The sequence below is a fragment of the Xenopus tropicalis genome, chromosome 1 (genome assembly GCF_000004195.4).
Source record: "Xenopus tropicalis strain Nigerian chromosome 1, UCB_Xtro_10.0, whole genome shotgun sequence".
Lineage (NCBI taxonomy): Eukaryota > Metazoa > Chordata > Amphibia > Anura > Pipidae > Xenopus > Xenopus tropicalis.
This window is the reverse complement of record NC_030677.2, coordinates 165,936,249-165,956,961: the sequence shown is the minus strand read 5'-3', so window position 1 is coordinate 165,956,961 and position 20,713 is coordinate 165,936,249. Positions and strand designations below refer to the sequence as shown.

The window sequence follows — 20,713 nt, the reverse complement described above, 5'->3', positions numbered from 1 at the left end:
GACACATTTGCTGTGACAATAGACTTTGTCCACTGATGGCCACACAGGCCTTTTCCTTGCCAATGATGTAACTTCATGTCCTGCTAGCAAGCAGATCACGTAATGTAATAGGGATAGCCAAACTGCATGCAAAGCAAGGGTAAGAGTTGCCTCCAAAGTTACTTCCAATGTCACTTCCAAGACCCCTTCCCCCAAATAGCAATAAAAGGACTATTGCAGCAAATTTTAATAAAATTCTAACTTTTGTAAATAGCAGCCAGTCAGCATTTAGCATTCTTACTGAGCTTTCAGGGCAAACTAATTCAGTATATGTAATACTACACCCCAGCTTTGGCTCACATCTAATCTATTCAAATATAACATCTGTGAAAGAAGCCCTCTATGGCCACTCCCAGAATCTTCAGGAATTGTGCTACTAAGACCAGGCCCAGGGTATATAGTCTGACAGATGCCAGGCCAAAGCCTGGTCCTACCCCCCCCCCCCCCTTTTCTATCTCTATTGATAGCACCCTCATCAACCCCGTCAATTCAGCGTGTTGTTTGGGGGTGATCTTTGACTCCTGTCTCTCCTTTTCTAACCACATTAACACCACTGTCAAAACCTGTCACTTTTTCTTACGCAATATTGCCAAAATTCGTCCCTTTCTTTCTACTGCAACAGCTAAGCTGCTCATGCATGCTCTCATCCTGTCACGACTGGACTACTGCAACCTGCTATTAACCGGCCTCCCTAACTCCCATCTTTCCCCCCTACAGTCTATATTAAACACTGCTGCCAGAATTCTCCTCCTCTCACCCAGGAGAGTTCACGCCCTTCCCCTGCTAAAGTCCTTATCGTGGCTTCCTATTAAACAAAGAATTTCTTACAAACTTCTTCTCCTAACTTTTAAAGCCCTTCATTCCTCTGCTCCTCACTACATCTCGTCCCTTGTGTCTCCGTATGTTCCCGGCCGACTCCTTCGTTCCTCTCAGAGAAATCGTTTGGTTGCGCCCCCCACTACTACTGCGGTTTCCCGCCTTAAACCTTTCTGCCTTGCTGCCCCCTACATTTGGAATGCCCTCCCTGATTTCCTCCGGAGAGAATCCTCCCCCAGTCTTTTTAAAACTAAGGTTAAAGACTACCTTTTGGAGCACTCGCCCAGCACCTAATCTGGGAACTGGCACTTATATTGTGTCACCCACTGTGACCTACAGCACTTATATTTGCCTATTTGTGTCTGTTAGTTACCCTCCCATATAGATTGTAAGCTCTACGGGGCAGGGACCTCCTTCCTCTTGTGTCCTCGACTCTTAACTTATTGCTGCTGTATTTATCTGTATTTATTATTATACTTTGTATTTATCTATTATCTTATTAACCCCCTGTTTGTATTAATGTATTCTACTGTACAGCGCTGCGTACATAAGTAGCGCTTTATAAATAAAGATATACATACATACATACAAAGTGTGAATCTGCACAAGATTGTCGGTTTAGAAATCAAGTAGAGTTAAAGGGTACATAACTAAAAACTTGGGAATTATGATTGCCTACCTAATACTAAATATTAAAAGAATTCTAAGATTAGTTCAAGTCTACTGAACATATGCAAGGCTTTTGGCATTCTGAATCTTTGTGTAAAATGGGGTTTCTGCTTTTAAGCATTCTTCATGGCTGTGGAACAAAGATTGTTGCACCACTCTGTCTGCTGTGTCTTTTGGCTTTACGTTTCTGTAACATGCCATATTGTTCACTTACAGTCAGCACCAAGCTGGAACAGCTCCACTGGTGTGGCATTAGGTGGTAAGGATGTGCCGTTCCTGAAAGTGAAATCATCTGCTGGATTGTTGTTCATCACTCCCAGAAGCCCTTGTGTTTGGTTCATGAAATCATCAGGAAGAAGTACATTTACACTCAGAAAATCTTCTCGCCTTCTCACTTCTATTCCAGCTCCAGAGGGGAACATTACAGTGACATTAGAGCTGATAGCGGAGTACACAAAAACTCCTGAATTGAAATAACATAAAATCAGTTATTATTCAACACCACCCCTTCCATTTCCAATGTTCATAGTCTGCAGTGTAGTGATGAGCAAATCTGTCCCGTTTCGCCAAAAAATCAGCAAAACTACAGAAAAATTTGTGATCAAGGGTGTTGCATGACTTTTTTGTCATACACAACTTTTTTTGACGTGACTGCGAATCCATGCCTGGCGAAAAAATTCACTCATCACTACTGTAGTGTAAGAAATAGAAGAACCAAAGAGGTTAGGATTAGGAGCCAAAAAGCCTCCTCTGAGCATTCAATATGTTAAAAACCCTCCCAAAACACAAGTTATGCACTTCCTTTATACTACACACAAAGCACTGAGAGATTTTAAGCCTGAGAAAATGAATTATGATTAATGCAAACATGTTTGTAGTATAAATAGTGTGGTGAGCCATGCTGTATTGCAGTGTATACAGACAATATTTAGTTTGGCCACTAGATGGTACCAACCACAAAATTCTGGCCTGTAAAGAGAATTCCCCTTCAGGAGCCTATATAAGGAGGAGCACTAGCTGAGCACTACCTCTTTTGCTCTAATAACACCTACAGGAGAGACAGACAGACAGTCAGACCAGGAGGGTACCTTATCCTTGCTAGGGCTAGATAGAGAGAGAGTGAGAATTTGGGGGGTAGAGCCCCTGGGCAATTGTGTGCCAGTTAGGGATCACAAGCGTGTAGGACTAAGCTAGCGTCAGCCTAGAGGAGCTGTAGTGAGACAGCTTTAAAAAAGTTGCAAAATTGTGCCACTTTACCTATTATTTCTTCACTACATCAAAAAATTACTTTGGGAGAAAGGTCAGAAAAATGGCCCATTGATATTGTTCTATAGACAGACTGGCCAAGAGAAATGTTTAGCCAACTTAAAACCTGATAGATAGAAAAAGGTTAGACTTACCTACTAAGTCCATCCAGCTCTGTTCCTCAAAACTTATTACTTCTTGATTCAACAGAGTCTCCAGCTCATGTGAGGACCCATCTTTCACCCGCACCTCAATAACATCCGAGTCGTCTTCTTGCATAGCCACTGAACATAAGCCGGCTGCATGTACCTCAGATCTGTCTGCTCTATCATCAAAATGAATTTCCGCATTTATCTGGCCAAAGTTACCAGTATCTGGTTTGGTAACTGAAAGAAAATAAATAAATAAGAAAAAAATTCTTGGTAAGCTTGTTAAAAGGTTTATATTTCAACTGTTTGGTTTTCTACTTTAGGCACAAGTGGTAATGTTTCTTAGAATTTAGGATATTTCTGCAGTGAATGGGATATCAGTAGGAAGCAACATGGCTTTATGAAGGATAGGTCATGTCAAACAATTTTATTGTGTTTTAATTAGGAATTGGACAGAGAGCTATCAACTTAGATTTAGCCATTTAGTGCTGCATACATGAAAGTCCCAATAAGAGTGACACTAGGGGTATATTTATCATGCTGTGTAAAAAAGTGGAGTAAAACATTACCGGTGATGTTACTCATAGCAGCCAATCAGATGCTTTGCTTTGGTTTTCGAACTGTTAAAATGTAATTGCTGAATGGTTGCCCTGGACAATATCACCGGTAATGTTTCACTCCACTTTTTACAAAGCATGATAAATATACCCCATATGTTCTCAGTTATGAATATTAGAAAAGGTTGGCCAAGGTGGGATTGTTTACACTTGATTTATATGTATGTGTGTGTGTATAGAGAGAGTGGGAGGGACCATACAATTATCTGTTTGCCAGTATTTCTATCCAGCGTCCAATGATATTAGAATACGGAAGCTTTCATCTTTTACAGTTAGAGTTGTGAATTTAAGGAATTCTCTCCCTGAAATGGCTGTGCTGGCACATACAGTATATAAGATCATTTTTAGAAGAGGTTGGTTGTCTTTTTATCAAGGGAGCAAGTACATGAATACTAAAATTAAAGGGATTCTGTCATGATTTTTATGGTGTAGTTTTGTTTTACTAAATTACACTGTTTACAATAAAGCCTTGTTGAACCAATAAATGCATTGTTTAGTTGTAATATTGGTGTGTAGGTGCCATTTCAGTGCATTGTGTCTGAGTCTGAGCTTGCAGAAGGACCCAGCACTGCACCATCAAACTGCTCAATGTTATTTCCCAAGCTGCAAAAAAGCAAATTGGGATGCAAGTTTCTCCTTCTTGGGTGCTATTCTCATATCTACCACCAGGTGGTTCAGCAGTGCAAACAATTTGTGAATTTGTTTTGATCTCTACAATGCTGAAATATTTTCTACCCTTCAAGAAACCTGCTTTGTGGAAGGGTGAGGGGGATTGGTTGGTCAGAAATCATTGCCTCTCATTGTATTTAATGTATCTGAGGCTTAAGTTCCATTGCCTATCCATGTGTTCAATGTGTTTTGGGTGTCAATACCTCTAGAATCTGGAGTCATTGTTCATAGTCAATGTACCATTATTTACAAGTGCATATAGTATGGATATATGTTTATATTCTTTACTGAACAAGCAAGCTCAGGCCAATGGCACATGTAGCATAGTTCCACTTTGTATTTTAGTTTGTAAAGAAAAGCCTGATGCTACCATAAAGTAATAGGAGGCAGTAAAGGCAATTTTGGCCATTTCCCTATTTGCTAAAATTCATGATGCAACCAGCACGTTCTAGCAGCCTAGGTACAGAGGTGTCAGGGAGCTGCTATCTTGCTATTTTCCCATTGTTCTGCTGATTGGCTGCTGGGTGGAAGAGCTGATATCACTCCAACTTGCAGTGCGGGAGTAATGATAGCAGCCTGAAGTTTACAGAGCACAAGTCACAGGTCTGAAGGCACTTGGGAAAGTAAGGAAAAGGCTAGTCCAATGTCAAATTTCAAAATTACATATAAAAATATGTTTGCTCTTTTGAAAAACAGAGTTCACTACACGACTTTGCAGAAGATTTAAAGAATCTCTGTAACTTAGTAGATCCATTAAAAAATTCCATAGTAGATCCAGGGACCATTGTAGTTGAGTTAGGCAGACATTTTTTCCTCCTCTGAGACTAATTGGAGAACTTCATGAAGAGTTTTCCCCTTCATTTAGATCAACCAGCAGTTAGACAGGCATAATTTAGTCAAAAGAGTTGAACTTGAAGTGTGTGTGTCTTTTTTCAACCTAAATTGCTATGAAACTAAAATAGAAAGGAATTTTTTAAAGCAGTTACCAGTTTACCTGTAAAAGCCTTTGTCCGAGCCTGAATGGATAGTGACTTGTGGGATGAAGACACCAGTGTGTATTCTCCTTTTCCATTGAAGGTGTATTTGGAACCATCAAATGTAACAAAATGGGGATCACCGAAACCAGAGGCTGTCAGAAAAAGTTGGTCAGAAAAATATTTTGGTGACATTTGGTAAGCACGTTATGCAAATAATGAAAACTTTTTCCAACAACTAATAACGGCAAACTAAGATTCTTACATACCAGCCTTTGGAGGTTTGTATGTACGGCAATCACTGGATGGTCTTAAATCCATGTAGTATTGACAGTTGTCAGACCATAGGCAGCAGTAATAGAAAGTGACCACATCGTACATCCAATGAGAAAAACCCGGTACTCTGGGGGGTTTTCTGTATGGTGGGGAACCCCAGTCATGTCCTCGATCAGGTGTACTGCCCCCTGTAGAGTCAAAGGTGAGGACTTGAGCTCCAGTGGAATCATAGCAGCACTGCTGCCCCGAAGCATACTGAGGACTGCAAAAAGAGCAGGGAACAATGTGCAGTGTTAGTAATGTCTTTCTAAGGAGACATTCCCAGAGCCCCTTGCTACAAAGTGTATGTTACACTATGTTGCCTAAATCAAATAGAGGCGATCGTTGACAGCTGAGATTCTTCAAAACTACAGCAAGCTAAAGCTGAAAGTAAAACCTAAACTTTCAAAGGTTGCTATACAAGACCATGCATTTAATAAAAATCAAAACAAAAGTAAGAAGACAATTTGTAATAGTAAACAGTTTAACTTGCCTTTATACTCTTTCTCCTTCCTGCATGGAATTTAAATTACATTCAGGGATAGGCCTTTCTTATGGCATCTTTAAATCTGTCATTTAAACCTCCAGCTTGGTTCCGGACTCCTGTCTCTCCGCCTATATGAACCTGCTTGAGCATGAGCAGTTGGTGGTAGCAGGAAATCTGCTTAAACTGCGCACGCGAAAGCAGGTTAGTACCGACTGAGAGACCCGAAGAATGTTTGCTTGCAGGGAAGTTGTTGGCCAGGTACACAGCTGAGTTCCTCTGCTCTTTTAGCTAGAGGTTAGCGATAGGGACAGATTTTAAAGTTAGAGACTATGCGATAATGGAGAGGTGAGAGGGGCCGAGGCAGTGCTAGTTAAGGGGGCTTTTATAACCAGGGGGTATAGTTCTACTTTACGTTTTTATTTGTGCCAATATAATGAATTTTGTAACTGCATCACCACCTGCTGGTCAGTTCCTGTAACTGTACAGAGATATAACTTCTCTGTTTCCTTCTGAAAGGATATCTCTTTGTTTGTTTTTACTTGTACAGTTACAGGAAGTGACCAGCAGGTGGCATTGTTATTCCAACAATGTATTATATTGGCAAAATAAAAACTTATATAGCTCTGAAACTGAAAAAATAAATGTAAATTGCTTAGAAAAGCAGCCTAAGTAATTTTAAATCTATTCAGACTTCATCTGCATCTCCTACATGAATGTCTACCATATCTGGAACAAATCCTCTAACTGTGGCATTATTTAGACAATAGCCAAAAAATGAAACAGATGACCCACAATAGGTTTGTGTCACATACAAGAATTTGGTGCTACAACTTAAAGATGATTAGACATGGGTTTTACTGTGTTGTATATGGCATAATGGCATAACAAATTAAATATACCTACAAGTAGCAACTACAGATCTACGTCTTTAGATTATCGCTAAAGTAATCTCATAGCTGTACAAAAGACTAAAAGGAAGACATTCCCCTTAAATTACAGTACATCTGTGTATTATCCCTAGAGAAAAAAAGGATAATGAATAGATTTAAAAGGGGGTGTTAATATAGACAATTCTTTTGTATACCTAATATATCTCCTCATAACTGTTATTTGGGATGCACCCCAGGTGCTACTCTGCTTTTGATTGGGTTTATTATAAACATTTCAGAGGCTTCCTAGATGTTGCAGACAATATCTATGGTATTTCCTACTATAATAAATAAGACAGTAGGAAATAGGAAATATCATAGTAAGAAAATACCATAGATATTCTCTGTAACATTCTGTTCATTAAAAGGCTACGGACATTTTTTTCCTGACATCATTTTGTGACTTAGTATGGAAACTGTGTATGTTCAGTTGATACGCCACCATCTGACGTGTTTCTCCAATCTTGCTATTTCATTTGTTACATGTCTGTGTGGCCTATACTATATTGGAAAGACTAATACTTCCTTTTAAAACTGCATGGTAAACTGCTGTAGGTGCATTAGAGAGGCGTTTGAAAAGGGGGAATCTGCTAAACTGGTTGTGAGGCAGTTTAAGTAAAGGGATATTCACCATCCTCTTTAAGATGTATGATAAATAAATGGTGCCTACCTTTACTTAGGGGTAATAGAGGTAATAGAGCACATTGGATCCTACCGATGGATTGCAGATGGATTTTCACATTTAACACATTGACTCTTAATGGACTTAATGAGTTAACAGTTATCATTGCTTCTTATGAGATTCTAGGATTTATAAAATTGACCTCTGAGCCCTTCTAATTTTATAGTTTTAAACTTGGATTCTATGTCTAATCACATGGACTTTGCTGCAATGTAACATTAGATCATGCACTCGCTGCTTTATAGCTGAAGTTTTTACTTTGCTACAATTGAACATCATATTATGGGCATATTTAGGCTGATGGCCCACAGAGCGAGTTAGTCTCCCGCAATAGATCTCTGTTACCATGGGCGACTAACCACTCTAAAATGCCTTTCCACCGGCAACAATAGGAGTCGCCATTGGAAAGGCCTACGCCCCACTTCGGCTTTCTGAAGTTGTGCAAAGTTTCTTCCTGCAGGCAACTTTGCACAACTTCGGAAAGCAAAAGTGATGGGAAAGCCTTTCCATCGTTGGAAAGGCATTTTGGATTGGTTAGTCGCCCATGGTAGCAGAGACCTATCGCAGGAGACTAACTCTCTCTGTGGGCCATCAGCCTTATAGCTCATGCTGTTACTCTAACATGGAGTGTATTTATAATCCTGTATAAGTGGATGCAGTATGTCTGCTAATATATAATCATATTATTTGCGTTTTTATTTTAGACTGGCCAATGTAAATACCCATTAACTGACATGCTGGTTAGTACAGACTCGGTGTGCAGCAGTAGGCAGTCTGCAAAGATCTGCAGAGAAGTCTGCTTGTTGGTGTTGAGTTACAATAGCAACCTGTCTGATTTTACAATAGCAAATCAGACCTTTGCTTTTGTTTTCTAATTGCTAATTGGTTGCTATTGGCAACATCACTGGTGATGTTGGCTTACACACTGTAATAAATATGCCCCTTAATCTATCAGAGTATGACCATGATGAAAGTGTATTCCAGAAACCAGCAGCAACATTCAACTGAATGATCTCTTATGCTCAAGCACCTTTTAGCCCCGTTGTAGTAATTCTGCCAGATACAGTTGCCCTGGCTGTGCACCTACTTTGCATGTATTGTGTAAGTATGTAAGTGTGTTGGTGCTTTATAAGAGAAATCAAATAAGTGTGAGGCAGAAAGGAAGGACACATAAACACATTGGGCGCGATTCACTAAAGTCCGAAATAAGGAGTGCTATTTATAGCATGTGTTAAAAATCTTATCACTTCTTATTTTTCATCGATTCACTAAAAGGACACTTGTCATAATTAAGAAGTGATGTTCTTGGCGTTATTTATCTTACAATGACATATTTTAATGAAAAAAACTATGCGATAAGCGTTATAGGGGCCGATTCACTAAAGGTCAATAATGCTTATCGCATAGTTTTTTTCATTAAAAAGCATGCGATAATTAAGTACCGATTCATCAAAGTCATTTCGCATGTGTTAATCCGCATATCGCATGCACAAAAAAAACGCATTGCGTTAATTAGCGAATAGAAATAGTACTAACGCATGATTTACAAACACATATGAAGCGTTAAACGTGCAAAATATCGTGTTAATCTGTGTGAATATTAACCCTACTTGGGGCAGGCGGTACTTAAAGAAAATTGCGGTTCGTGAGCTATTGGCAACACAACATGGAGTTTGCAGTCGTATTTTTTCAAGTATATGTTGGCCCTAGAGTGATGCATCCTCCAGTTTTCAGGGAAATGGTGGTTTTCAGAAAGTAATGGTTACGTGCGTAATATATTGCGCTCTGCAAGTGTCCTTTTAGTGAATCAAGTGAAAAATAAGAAGTGATAAGATTTTTAACGCATGCTATAAATAGCACTCCTTATTTCGGACTTTAGTGAATCGGGCCCTTTGTCTTTATATTAATCCATAATATATCTATATCTATAGTTTGGTAAGGATACTTTTAATAACATTCAGGTCTGAAATATAATTCATTAATTCAAACATTTGATACTTTTTTATTTCTACGAGTAAATGTAATGTTTAGCATGAGTCTCACCTTGCCTGGATGCTCCGTACACAGTGGACTGCCCCCGGGTGATATGTGCACACACTGCCTTTTTCAATGTCGCATCCATAATCAGTCTGAAAGGATCAGAGAGATCAGAATAGTGTCAATAATGTTTCTGCTTTCAGATCTTCACTACAGATTGGTTCTAACTCTGCCCACTTTAAAGTTGCACAGATGTAAAAAGGCTAAAACAAGGAAACATATAGGACATAATGTACCTAATAATGTGACATGCTGACCTACAATTGTAGCAGCAGAATTGTTGGCTGGTAACTGCTGACAAAGATACCAGAGGAAAGGAACATATTCAAAGATAATAGAATTTCTTGTATTGAAGGAAACAAATGAAAAAAAATGTAAACCGTTATATCCTTTTTATGAAATTCCACAAAATATTAGCAAAATTATGTATTTAAGATATTACCAGTTCTGAAACTGATTTTGTACCAACATCACTATCTGCTGGCCAGTTGTTTTTATACTGAGATCCAGTTGTCAGAATGTGTCAAAGAAACACAACTGTTCTGATGTTGCTCTGTTTAGGAGACAATTTTTCTCATGTCTTCCCGAAACAGAGCAACGCCTGTACGGTGTTATTTCTTTCTTCTGATATGTTTCTCAAACTAAATCACAGTAGGAAAGTTGGCCAGCAGGTGGCACTGTTGGTACAACATTCATTATATTAGCAGTTTAAAAACAAATAAGGGGGTCTGTTCATAGTTTAGAGGTAAAAACATTTAAGCATTGAAAAATCCAATGGGATTGTTAATCACTAATATGGATTTATGCTATGGTAGTTGTCATTGAGTACAAAATACTGTTTTATTATTAAAGATCTTTAAATAACTGAAAAGTGTTGTTTGCTGTTTAAACAATTATATAATAGAATATCCACCCACTTGAATGTTAAGGCAGTCATGGGCATGTATGCTATTCATAGTTATCTTGTATTCATTATATATTTATTTCATTGAGTGCCATGTGTTACTGAATATATAGGGTTAAATTAGTCCAAGTTTGGCTAGAAATCTTGTTACAGCCCTTATAGAGGCACTGGTGTCATGTCTAATAAATCTAACTTCTTTTAATATGAAAGCTCCACCCCTACTGAGTTTCCTGTCATACCTCGTCTACATTCTCACACCTACAGCCCTGAAAGGTTATTAGACAAAGGGATGAAATAGTATCCTATCTATTCTGGAAATACAATAGATAAGTTAGGGAGTAGGGGGGTTGCATGAGTCTGTGTGTTCTTGGGATACATAGGCCTGGGACACAATTGGGACATTGGCCACATTAGTAGAATTGGAAACCAACCTAAAGCAAAGGAACTAAAATTTCACTAATGAAGGGAGGCCCAGAGACCAACATTTCTCCCATTAATGCCCATTGGATTGCTATAGAACTATCAGCCCCACTGGATCTGTGCAACCTTGAGGAACAAGAACATAAAGGATTTCAGCATACCAGCCTATCTGTGGCTTGGCTACACATTGACTATCCGTGGGACACTCTAGGTGGCACTAACTGTTATAAACATCTTTAGCACAGAACAACACTCTACTACTAAATTTATGTCTTAAAATGGCACCAAGATCTTGTGCTAGAATATCTTACCCCTGAACTCTAAGTTCTCTTGCCTGATAAATATACAGTGTTATAGCTTATAGGTAAAAAAGGCCTGTTACAAAACTAGTGGCAGTAGTGGAATTTGAACCCATGCCCCTAAAGAGACTAGAGGGCTTCCCATTAGTCACTCACATGGTATCTACCAGTATCCGCTCTGGCCTGATCCAGAGTACAAGGACAGTCTGGGGTCTCTTTCAGGAAGTTGGGCAGGGCATTGATCTCAGCATCTCGCCAGCTTATACACTTGTCAGATGCCCAGGCAGCAGAATCATTTCTGAAACTCTCTTCAAGGTGCCAGGCTAAGGCATGTACTGGGCTCCATATGGCATGCACATTCCTGGTACAAAAAAAAAGCATAAAGTAAGTGGCACAGCAAGTTCTACAAGATCCGAAATATTTACATCCCACACAAGAATTTAAGATCATAATGCAAGCAATACCTTCCCATACTTATGAATGCCATGCAAATCAGCTGCTTCTTTTGGTTTATACCAGCCATAATCTTTCATTTTTTGCAGGTCTTTAAATACACTCAAATTTTTCATTAGCCTAATAATAAATACTAAATGAATAAACAATACGCAAATTCTTTTGCATTCATTATACTTAACAGTCGGAAGTAAATATGACCCTATAAATGTAAATATACTAATTAGTACATCTGTCCATGAGGTTTATCACTTGGAATGATCCTCAGCATTCCCACGTCCCACTGGTTGTATGGTGCTTCAGCAGGAGATGGGGTGAAGGTAAAGGTACCACTGTTGGGATAAGTGGGGGCCAGTGTGTAGAGATATTTCCAGTCAGCCCTCCAGGTGTCACTGTATGGAGTTCCTGAGAAATTAAGGCAAAAATAAAAAAAAAATTGTAATTAATGACCAAAACTAAAGCCAATATATTAATAATCATCATTCTATAATAAAACAGCCCATAAATCCATGGAGATGTCCAAACCACTTGAGATCTTTATAATAGTATATTAACTATAAGTTACAATAGTTAACTTTCTTTTCAATAACCCCCCTGCTTGCAGTCTAGTTAGAACTGATATAGGGCTTTCCCTAATAACACAGCTTGTATCAGAGTTACAGGGCAGCAGCTGTGGTGGCAACTCTGTCCTATTACTGTATTGGCCATCAGAGTAACACTTTTGATTACTGGAGTTTTTACTGGGACATCAGTTCTTATGAGATATAGAGGGGCTTTTGGTAGTTGATGCAATTTAAAATGTTATTTTATGAGATATTTATTTCTAATTAGTAAACATTAAGTCTTATATTTGTTAACTAAGTTTACAATCTACTCTAATGGGTTAATAGACTCAATATTTCTGTGGGCTTGGCACAAGACAGTGCTGTTTTGCTAAATGGCAGTTATTGCTCCTGACTCCATGTGTTCAGCAAGTAGGTTTGTCTCTGTGTAGTGAGTGAGCTGCTGTCTAACAGCATTACTATAATTTTACTATGTTGCTGTCTCCATCACTAAAAGTGGAACATAAGGCTTTGCAGTTTCCATCTTTAATATATGGTGGGGGACAGGAAGTGAGCAAAACTAATCTTTTACAGAGTGACCAACTTACTGTATAAAAAAGGGAGTTTGGAAAATTGTAGGAAACTGTGAGTTATTTTTATAGCAGTATAAGATACTTAATAAAACTGCAAAAACAATCATACTCCAACTCTTGATTAGTGAAGCAGAGTGAAAATGTCTGCCCAAGGGGTATGCTTGTGGCTCAGGCATTTTTGGCCATGCATTGTTACTGCATGGCAAGAGTCTGAATCCCTTGGAATGGATATATAGTACTCGCAGATCTCCAGCATTGTCTCCCCACCTGTTTCACTGTAGCCCCAGACCTCTATGCTGATGTTCTCAGAAGGAAGAGTTTTAGCATTCCAGATCAAAGAGAGGGTTCCATTGTATCCAGGGGTTCCATAATACTGCCATTTCTTGGAATCAAGCTGCACACTCTTTTCAGCCACAGATGCTTTGCTGTGATGAACTGAAAAAAAAAGTACACTGCTCACTGGTTTTTCTGGATCTAGTCTAGTGCAGACTCCTTGCTTCCCAGACAGAAAAAGCTGTTGATACATATGTGACCGCAAAGTCCTGCTTAAAATAATAAAAAATCTATATTGTCCATGGTCAGCCTTAGGGTAATTTGCACCCTCTGAGAAATAGCGCAGTAGGCAACCCCTATATAGTTTAAAACTAATGATACTGGCCTTTAATAAAAATGATCAGTGTAGCCTTATATAAAAGAGAATTTTACCCTTGCACAAGATCTTCAACACTATTCTCACATCAGTACATGTATGAGACAATAATAGTACAAGGTGAGTATAATAGTGATCAGAAGGCTCCATGTGGCATTACCCTTTATATCAGAGGTTTTTAATATTTAGAAATACAGGATCGGGTGGATTTGACATGATTTAATCTAATTAAACTGGTTTATAGCACAGGAAATCTTACCTTCTCCAATAACTTATAGCAAATTCAGAATAGGCAATTATCTTTTTTTATCCTGGGATAATATCCTGCCCAAATACTACAGCATTAGAAAGAATAACTTTGAAACATTGTTCCCCAGGTATTCAATTTACCTTACCTGCTAACCATGTTCCGGATCTTGTAAAATTGTGGCCTCCATCCTGGGATACAGTTAGAGAGATGCGCCCCGTCTCCAGCAGCAATGGGGAAATGCAGTGAGCAATGCCAGCGGCATCTACGTAACCTTCAGTGTTTGTCTCATTGTTGAATCTGTGGATTCATTCCAATCAGAATTCCAGTTATTTTCCCTCCAGATACACAGCCCTACCACATGGACCTAACTTACATCCATAGCTTCTGGAATACTTTATGAAATGTTTAGGTAAGACATTTGTGACTTAGCCTTGTGATTTAGACATTGATGGGCAGTATTGGTCTGTCCACCTTCAACAAAGTAGCCAGTCACTGATGGTCATGGAATGTGCACTAATGTCTGCATGCTATCTATCAAATGGCATACCACTTTGTGGCACCCACTTCTAGCCTTCTGCACCCCCTACACCTTTACACTGCACTTCCCTATACAAGAAACCTGTTTGGGATAAAATAATGTACTCTGTACTCCAACAGATAAAGAGCCAGCCTTTTGTTCAGCAATCTGTACAAATACACTCATGATACAGCTTCACACAAATACCCAGACAAAAAGGGAGAAAACTGACCCACACTATAACTTTAATGTTTGCTCCACTTTACAAAGGGTATGTTTCCTCTGTACAAGTCTAATGTGCTCAGCACCCACCAAACAGAAAATAAGGCGCAAAATATATATTTCCAGTGCATCCCTGGTGGTCTTAGCCCTGGTATTATTCTGTAATATAATAGCACACCAATAGTCACTAGGAATACTAGGAAATATTGCAGATTAATGGGCTTATTTAGCAGTTTTCGAGTTTGTGATTTCTGTGATTTTCGAGTTTGTGATTGTGATTTTCTGTGATTTCTACTTCGAATACACATGCATTTTAAAAAAGACTTGAAAGTTTGCTTATTTTTAAAAAAATCTGAATATGAAAATCTCTGTTGAATAAAAGAAATCTTGAATACCTTGAATTTGTGGATTTGCAAACTTGAAAAAACTGACACTTTATAATAGACTAAAATTTGTACAGCATAGTACCACTATTTAAAAGGATGAACACCAATACGAAAAAAGGAAGGAATGCATAGTGTTTATACAGTATATATATGTTATATATGTTATGTATATAAGTTCCTCTGTGAAGGACCAAAATGTCAACTTACACCATTATTTTTTTGCACATAATTTAAGTCCCATGAGTGCTCTATCTGCTGACGACGGTCCCTTGTGGATCGAAACGCGTCGATGTGAGTGTGGAGCAATAAAACCCTTTTGATACTTTTGAACAATTGAAGCCGTGAGTGCTTTCTACTGCAGCTATGTGAATATTTTTGGTGAGCACCCGGCACGTGGCCTGCGATTGGTGAGTGCCGCCAGTGGAACAGATATATATATATATATATTTATTCAAACTTTGTTTCTACTATTGCAAGTGCCATTTTACTCTAGGTATTTTTAAGTAATATTTCTGCAATGCTTTTATTATTATGTGTTAATAGTGTGTATTTGTATTTGGCATTTTTTTATTTGTATGCACCACAATGGACTGCATTTTAACTTACATTGCACCATTCATTTGGAATTTAAGTTTTATACATTTTTATACACTATGATGTATTGCACTTTATCTTACGTTGCACTTTATAGAATATTATGCACTTTATTTTACAGATTATCTGGAATTGTGATTGGTTTGATATATGCTGGAACTGAGATCTTTTTTAAGGGTTAACACAGCCACTCCAGAGAGGGGTGTGGTTGGGTGGTGGTTAACTGTTGGGTGAGTCTTTATAAACACTGTTTGTTTGCTCATTTTATATCTTGATAAAGGTCCCGGGTGAGGACCGAAACGTTGATCTAAATAAACTAAGTATCTTTTTTTGATTACATTTTCCTGGTGTGCATCAGCATTTTTTACATATATATATATATATTTATTTATTGATATGTTCTTTATGTACTTGTACTTGTGTTCTAGTACCTTTAGACATCAAGATTTTTCAGTCATTTATGGTTTCACATTTTGATTTACATTTCAAGTTACACTGTTCTTTTAACTTGTTGAGCTAAATTTTTCCAACTCTTTTTCCTATTTTCCATTTTTAACTACTTTTTTGCTGGCCTGTTTGTGGGTTTCCAGAGTGCCCAGCACCTCTTCTTCGTTATTGTGTTGTCCGCTCTCCTGAGCTGAGGGCCTGGGGACTGGAGCAACTGGGCCACTTCTTTATTTTAGTGAGTCTTCTAGAGTGGTGAATGTAATTATGTCTGTGTTTGAATATTTTCATTGCTGCCTAATGCAGCCACTACATCCCAATATATAACGTGGCACAAAATAAGGAACAAACCTGCAGATAATGGTAGAGTTGGGACTAAATGTCAGATTGAGAATGATGAAATCTTTGCCTCCCATTAATGTTCCAGAATGGGGGCTGATGCTGATGCAGAACTGGTGGTAATCTGTGCAGCAGGTTTGCAGCTTCTGACAGGTTGTGTGACAGGAACAGGATTGCAGTCTCTCCCCACACTGTGAGCTGCAGGATTCTGAAGCTCCTAAAAAAGACAAAATACCAGGCTGTGTACACTGACCCATGCAGAAGATTATGCACTGTTTAGTAGTATGTATGTATGTATAACCTATAAAACGCTAAAACAACACACAGCGTTGTACAATCTTACAATGTACAACAGTACACACAGGGAGAATGCATATTATAATAAATACAAAGAATAATGAATAAGTATGAGTACCCAGATTAAGTGCCATGTGGTCAGGGCTGGAACTAGGGGAAGGCAGAAGAGTGCAATGATGGGGGGGCACCAGGCAGGTACCTCTTCTGCCTACCCCTACTTAGTACTCTTTTGCCCCTGACATTTACCATTGTGCGGCACCAACCCCCCCTCCCCGAGACATCACTGCTCATGTGTGTGCTTCTTCACTTGTGTGCAAATTATTACCTGTTATGTAGCTCAATCCGGTTTAAAGAAATTCATATATTACCCTCCATTGAGTTTCATAAGCTTTTAATTTAATAATTCAAATGTCTATCGGAGAGAATTTTTATATGTCAGTAGTGCTTAGATTTTTACACAGGTATCTATGATTTGGAGCTATATTTTAATGTGATTATTTTAAAAGGGAATAATAAAAGTTCAGTTTTAAAGTCAACATACACGTGTCTGCTTCAAGTCTTTATAATACATATGGGCGCACCCCTGTGATAAACATGTCTGAGTTTTTCTTATTTAGTAAGTAAGAACGTAAGAAGCTTTAACATTTTACTAAAAATGGGTAGCAACAATTTAAAGATATATAAACGTGAATGCTCGGCAGTGGTAGCAGGAATGTGGTTACTTACATGCAGTTGGAAGTCAATTCTTATTATATGTCTCATTTATTACATACTATAGTATGGTGAGTTATATCATCTCCTTTTTTATGTTAGGGTTTTGCAAGCCTGCAGCCAGAAGCAATGCTCATAGAAAACAGCATACTGTATAAACTGCCACACCATCAGCTTGCTATTACAAATGGCAGGGTGGTGCACTGCTCAATCCTTATTCATCTCCACAAAACAGGAAAGTCTGGTCAGGGAGCTATATTCTTATTTATCATATGACGTCCAACTATTTTATACTGCTGTGATGTAAAATACCTGTTTTAGCATGAAGCACAAAGGCAGAACACCCCTTCTGGTGTGTATTGTTTTTTCAGCATTACGGCACACACTACTATGCTAATAGGAGCATTCAGGCTGTGTGCAGCTAAGAGTCACTGCATTTGTGGTTACAATCCCTGATGGAAGTAGGGTTGCCACCTCACCCCTTTAATACCGGCCACATATTGAATCAACATCGTGCATGGCTAGTTAGCAAATAATTTAGATGCATGCTGCATGGCTCCACATAGTTTAGTCTGCAGCATGCATCTACATTTTGTTATCTAGCCAGGCAGGATGTTGATTAGTGATCAGCAAATCTGTCCCGTTTCACATCAGCAAAAAAGTCATGAAACTACAGAAAAACACGGGTGTCATTTTTTCAAAACAATTTGCCAATGGCGAAATGTGGAAATTCGCTGTGAATCCATGCCTGGCAAAGAAATTTGCTCATCACTAATGTTGATTCAATATGTGGCCGGTAATAAAGGGGTGAGGTGGCAACCCTAAATGAAAGTGATCTATGTCAATCCCAGCTGTTGTGATCACTGCACTTGTGGTAGCAACACCGCTAATGCTCATTTACCTTCACTGAGCACTAGGTGCCCAAATTGTTGAAGAACTGCACCCATCAATTGCCATCCACTGACATATATGTGTTTAAATACTCCTCTCTGTGATTTGCCTGTTGCCCCTATTTGCTGGATGCATTGTGCCCCTATTTGCTAAATACACGGTGCAACATACTCAGAGAGAAGCCCTGTAATCACTACCTGCCTTCAACAAGCAGTATAAGGTAAGGGTTCCCATAGCATGCTAAACCTATATGTGTAATGGCGCATTTGGTACTCTGGGGCCTTCATAACTTATACATCATTTACAATTGGTAGATCAGTTGCAATTTGTAGTGGTAAGTGTAAATGTTGTGCTACCTGCAGTTATGCTGGGATGCTTGGAGAGACCCTTGTACTGTGGGTAAAAACATGGCAAATTGCACCAATGTTTTATGTTTAGCACTTTGCACAAGGTTTATTTAGGGTTCCTTAAACTAGGATTATTCTCAGTAAATGTCTTTTGTAACTGAACAAATATTTATTTAAGTCAGATGTTAAATCATTTTTATCATTAAAAATATATAAAACATGACTGCAAATATTTATTTAAATTAATTTAGATATAACCAGTTCTGGAAGGGCATTTTTTCTGTATGCTGGGGTGCAACAACTTTCAAAGAGGCTAGACCAATATAATAAATGTGTATGACATGCATCTTTTCCTAAAAATTTTATTATTTTTATTTAATGTATACCCCTTTCAATAAATATGATATATATTTTAACCTTTCTGATAAATACAGTGTACAGCGAGTACATTCTAAAGCTGAAACTTTTAAACTTTTAGCCATAAGAACTTGCACAATCCTTCTAATAAATTGTTAGTTTGTATAATGACATCCCCAGGTACAAACATTCCCAGCTATACACAACATACACTCACTATAAATAACAGTGCACCTGTAATGGTGAAGGCACACTTGGCAATTAGTAGCTGTGACTTATACAGTAACCTATGGCGGGAAAGTTGCCACAATTAGTCACCGCAACTAATTGCCCCATGTGTCTTTGCCCTTACTGCTGTGCTGGAGCTTGGGTTAGTCACAGGGTTCCCAAATATCCTTCTCCTGCTTCTATAGTCAGGCCCCACACACACTTGAAATTGCATTAAATCTAGTGTAATAACATACTTGTAAGCATTAACATTTTTTTAGTCAATTAAACAGCATTTCTGAAAGCAGTCAAGGAGTCAGTTAAACAATTACTTGCCTTCCCCAATGGTAGTGGCCTTTAGCTTAAGTGAACAGGTCAATTTGATTTTTCAACTGACTTCAGCTAAATGTCTGTTTATTGCACTGTGTATCCAAGGTACAAAAGCCTGAAATTGCTGGTTTATTTTCAATGTTATGGGGTTTATAGCATGAACCATGGTTAATGATGTGAAATTAAGCACAGGGCCATATAAAATCACTTTATGAATAGGGTACACATTTCATTAGCGCACAATTATAGTTATCTGGAGCAGCCTCAGTCACTACACGTGGCTTCTCAAAATGTTATAGGTCTCCCGAGCAGAAGAGAATCATTTGGCAGATCTTTCCAGCCTTAATGGTGCACGTTTCTAGTTTTATGTCGATGTGAGTGAGCTCTTCACTAGGACCTCATGAGTAAGAGGGTAGTGATAATGAGATATGTCATTATATCCTATAAGATATGTAAGGTTTGTAACTAGTGATGATCGATTCTGTCCCGTTTCGCTTCGCCAAAATCTTTCAAAAGATTTGCGAAGCGGCGAAAAATTAGTGCGAAAATGTCGCACGTTAAAAAAAATTGACGCCCGCGGCTATTCTTTTGTCGTCCGGCTATTCTTTTGTCACCCGCGGGTATTCTTTGTTGCCCGCGGCTATTCTTTTGTCGTCCGCAGCTATTCTTTTGTCGCCCGCGGCTATTCTTTTGTCGCCCATCTATTCTTTTGTCACTCGCGGCTATTCTTTTGTCGCCCATCTATTCTTTTGTCACTCGCGGCTATTCTTTTGTCGCCCGGCTATTCTTTTGTCACCCGCGGCTATTCTTTTGTCGCCCGGCTATTCTTTTGTCACCCGCGGCTATTCTTTTGTCGCCCGGTTATTCTTTTGTTGCCCGCGGCTATTTTTTTGTCACCCGCGGCTATTCTTTTGTCGTGCTGTTATTCTTTTGTCGCCCACGGCTATTCTTTTGTCGCCCACGGCTATTCTTTTGTCGCCCACGGCTATTCTTTTGTCGCCCACAGCTATTCTTTTGACGCGGGCGACAATTTTTGGCCACGTTGCAAATTTTTCCGCTGCAAATTTTTTCATCCGCGAAACAATCCGCCAATGGCGAAATGCGGAAATTCGCCGCAAATCCATGCCTGGATCACTATTTGTGACTGAAATTACTACAGCAGTCAGTTAAAATTACTGTAACTGGCTTTCAGCACCAATGTTTTAAACTCCACAGTGATGCTCTTTCCTTTATTACACACATTACAGTTTACAATTCAACTGTGACTTTTTAGTGAATACTATTGTCATGCTTAGTCCAAGTATGCTCTTTCATGTATTAGAATTTGATCCAC

General features: G+C 38.7%; 1 protein-coding gene across 2 annotated transcripts in view; it reads right to left on the bottom strand.

Moving 5' to 3' along the window:
* Positions 1–20,713, bottom strand: part of susd2 (sushi domain containing 2) — a 69,341-nt gene that overhangs the window by 39,001 nt on the left and 9,627 nt on the right. For both annotated transcript variants that reach the window (XM_031892856.1, XM_031892850.1), the window contains exons 2-11: positions 16,253–16,457; positions 13,884–14,035; positions 13,107–13,274; positions 11,935–12,109; positions 11,408–11,612; positions 9,635–9,720; positions 5,448–5,716; positions 5,199–5,333; positions 2,925–3,155; positions 1,739–1,987 (exon numbers count right to left, since the gene is read on the bottom strand). In XM_031892856.1, coding sequence (XP_031748716.1) covers positions 1,739–1,987; positions 2,925–3,155; positions 5,199–5,333; positions 5,448–5,716; positions 9,635–9,720; positions 11,408–11,612; positions 11,935–12,109; positions 13,107–13,274; positions 13,884–14,035; positions 16,253–16,457 — 1,875 coding nt within the window. The remainder of the gene's footprint in view (positions 1–1,738; positions 1,988–2,924; positions 3,156–5,198; positions 5,334–5,447; positions 5,717–9,634; positions 9,721–11,407; positions 11,613–11,934; positions 12,110–13,106; positions 13,275–13,883; positions 14,036–16,252; positions 16,458–20,713) is intronic.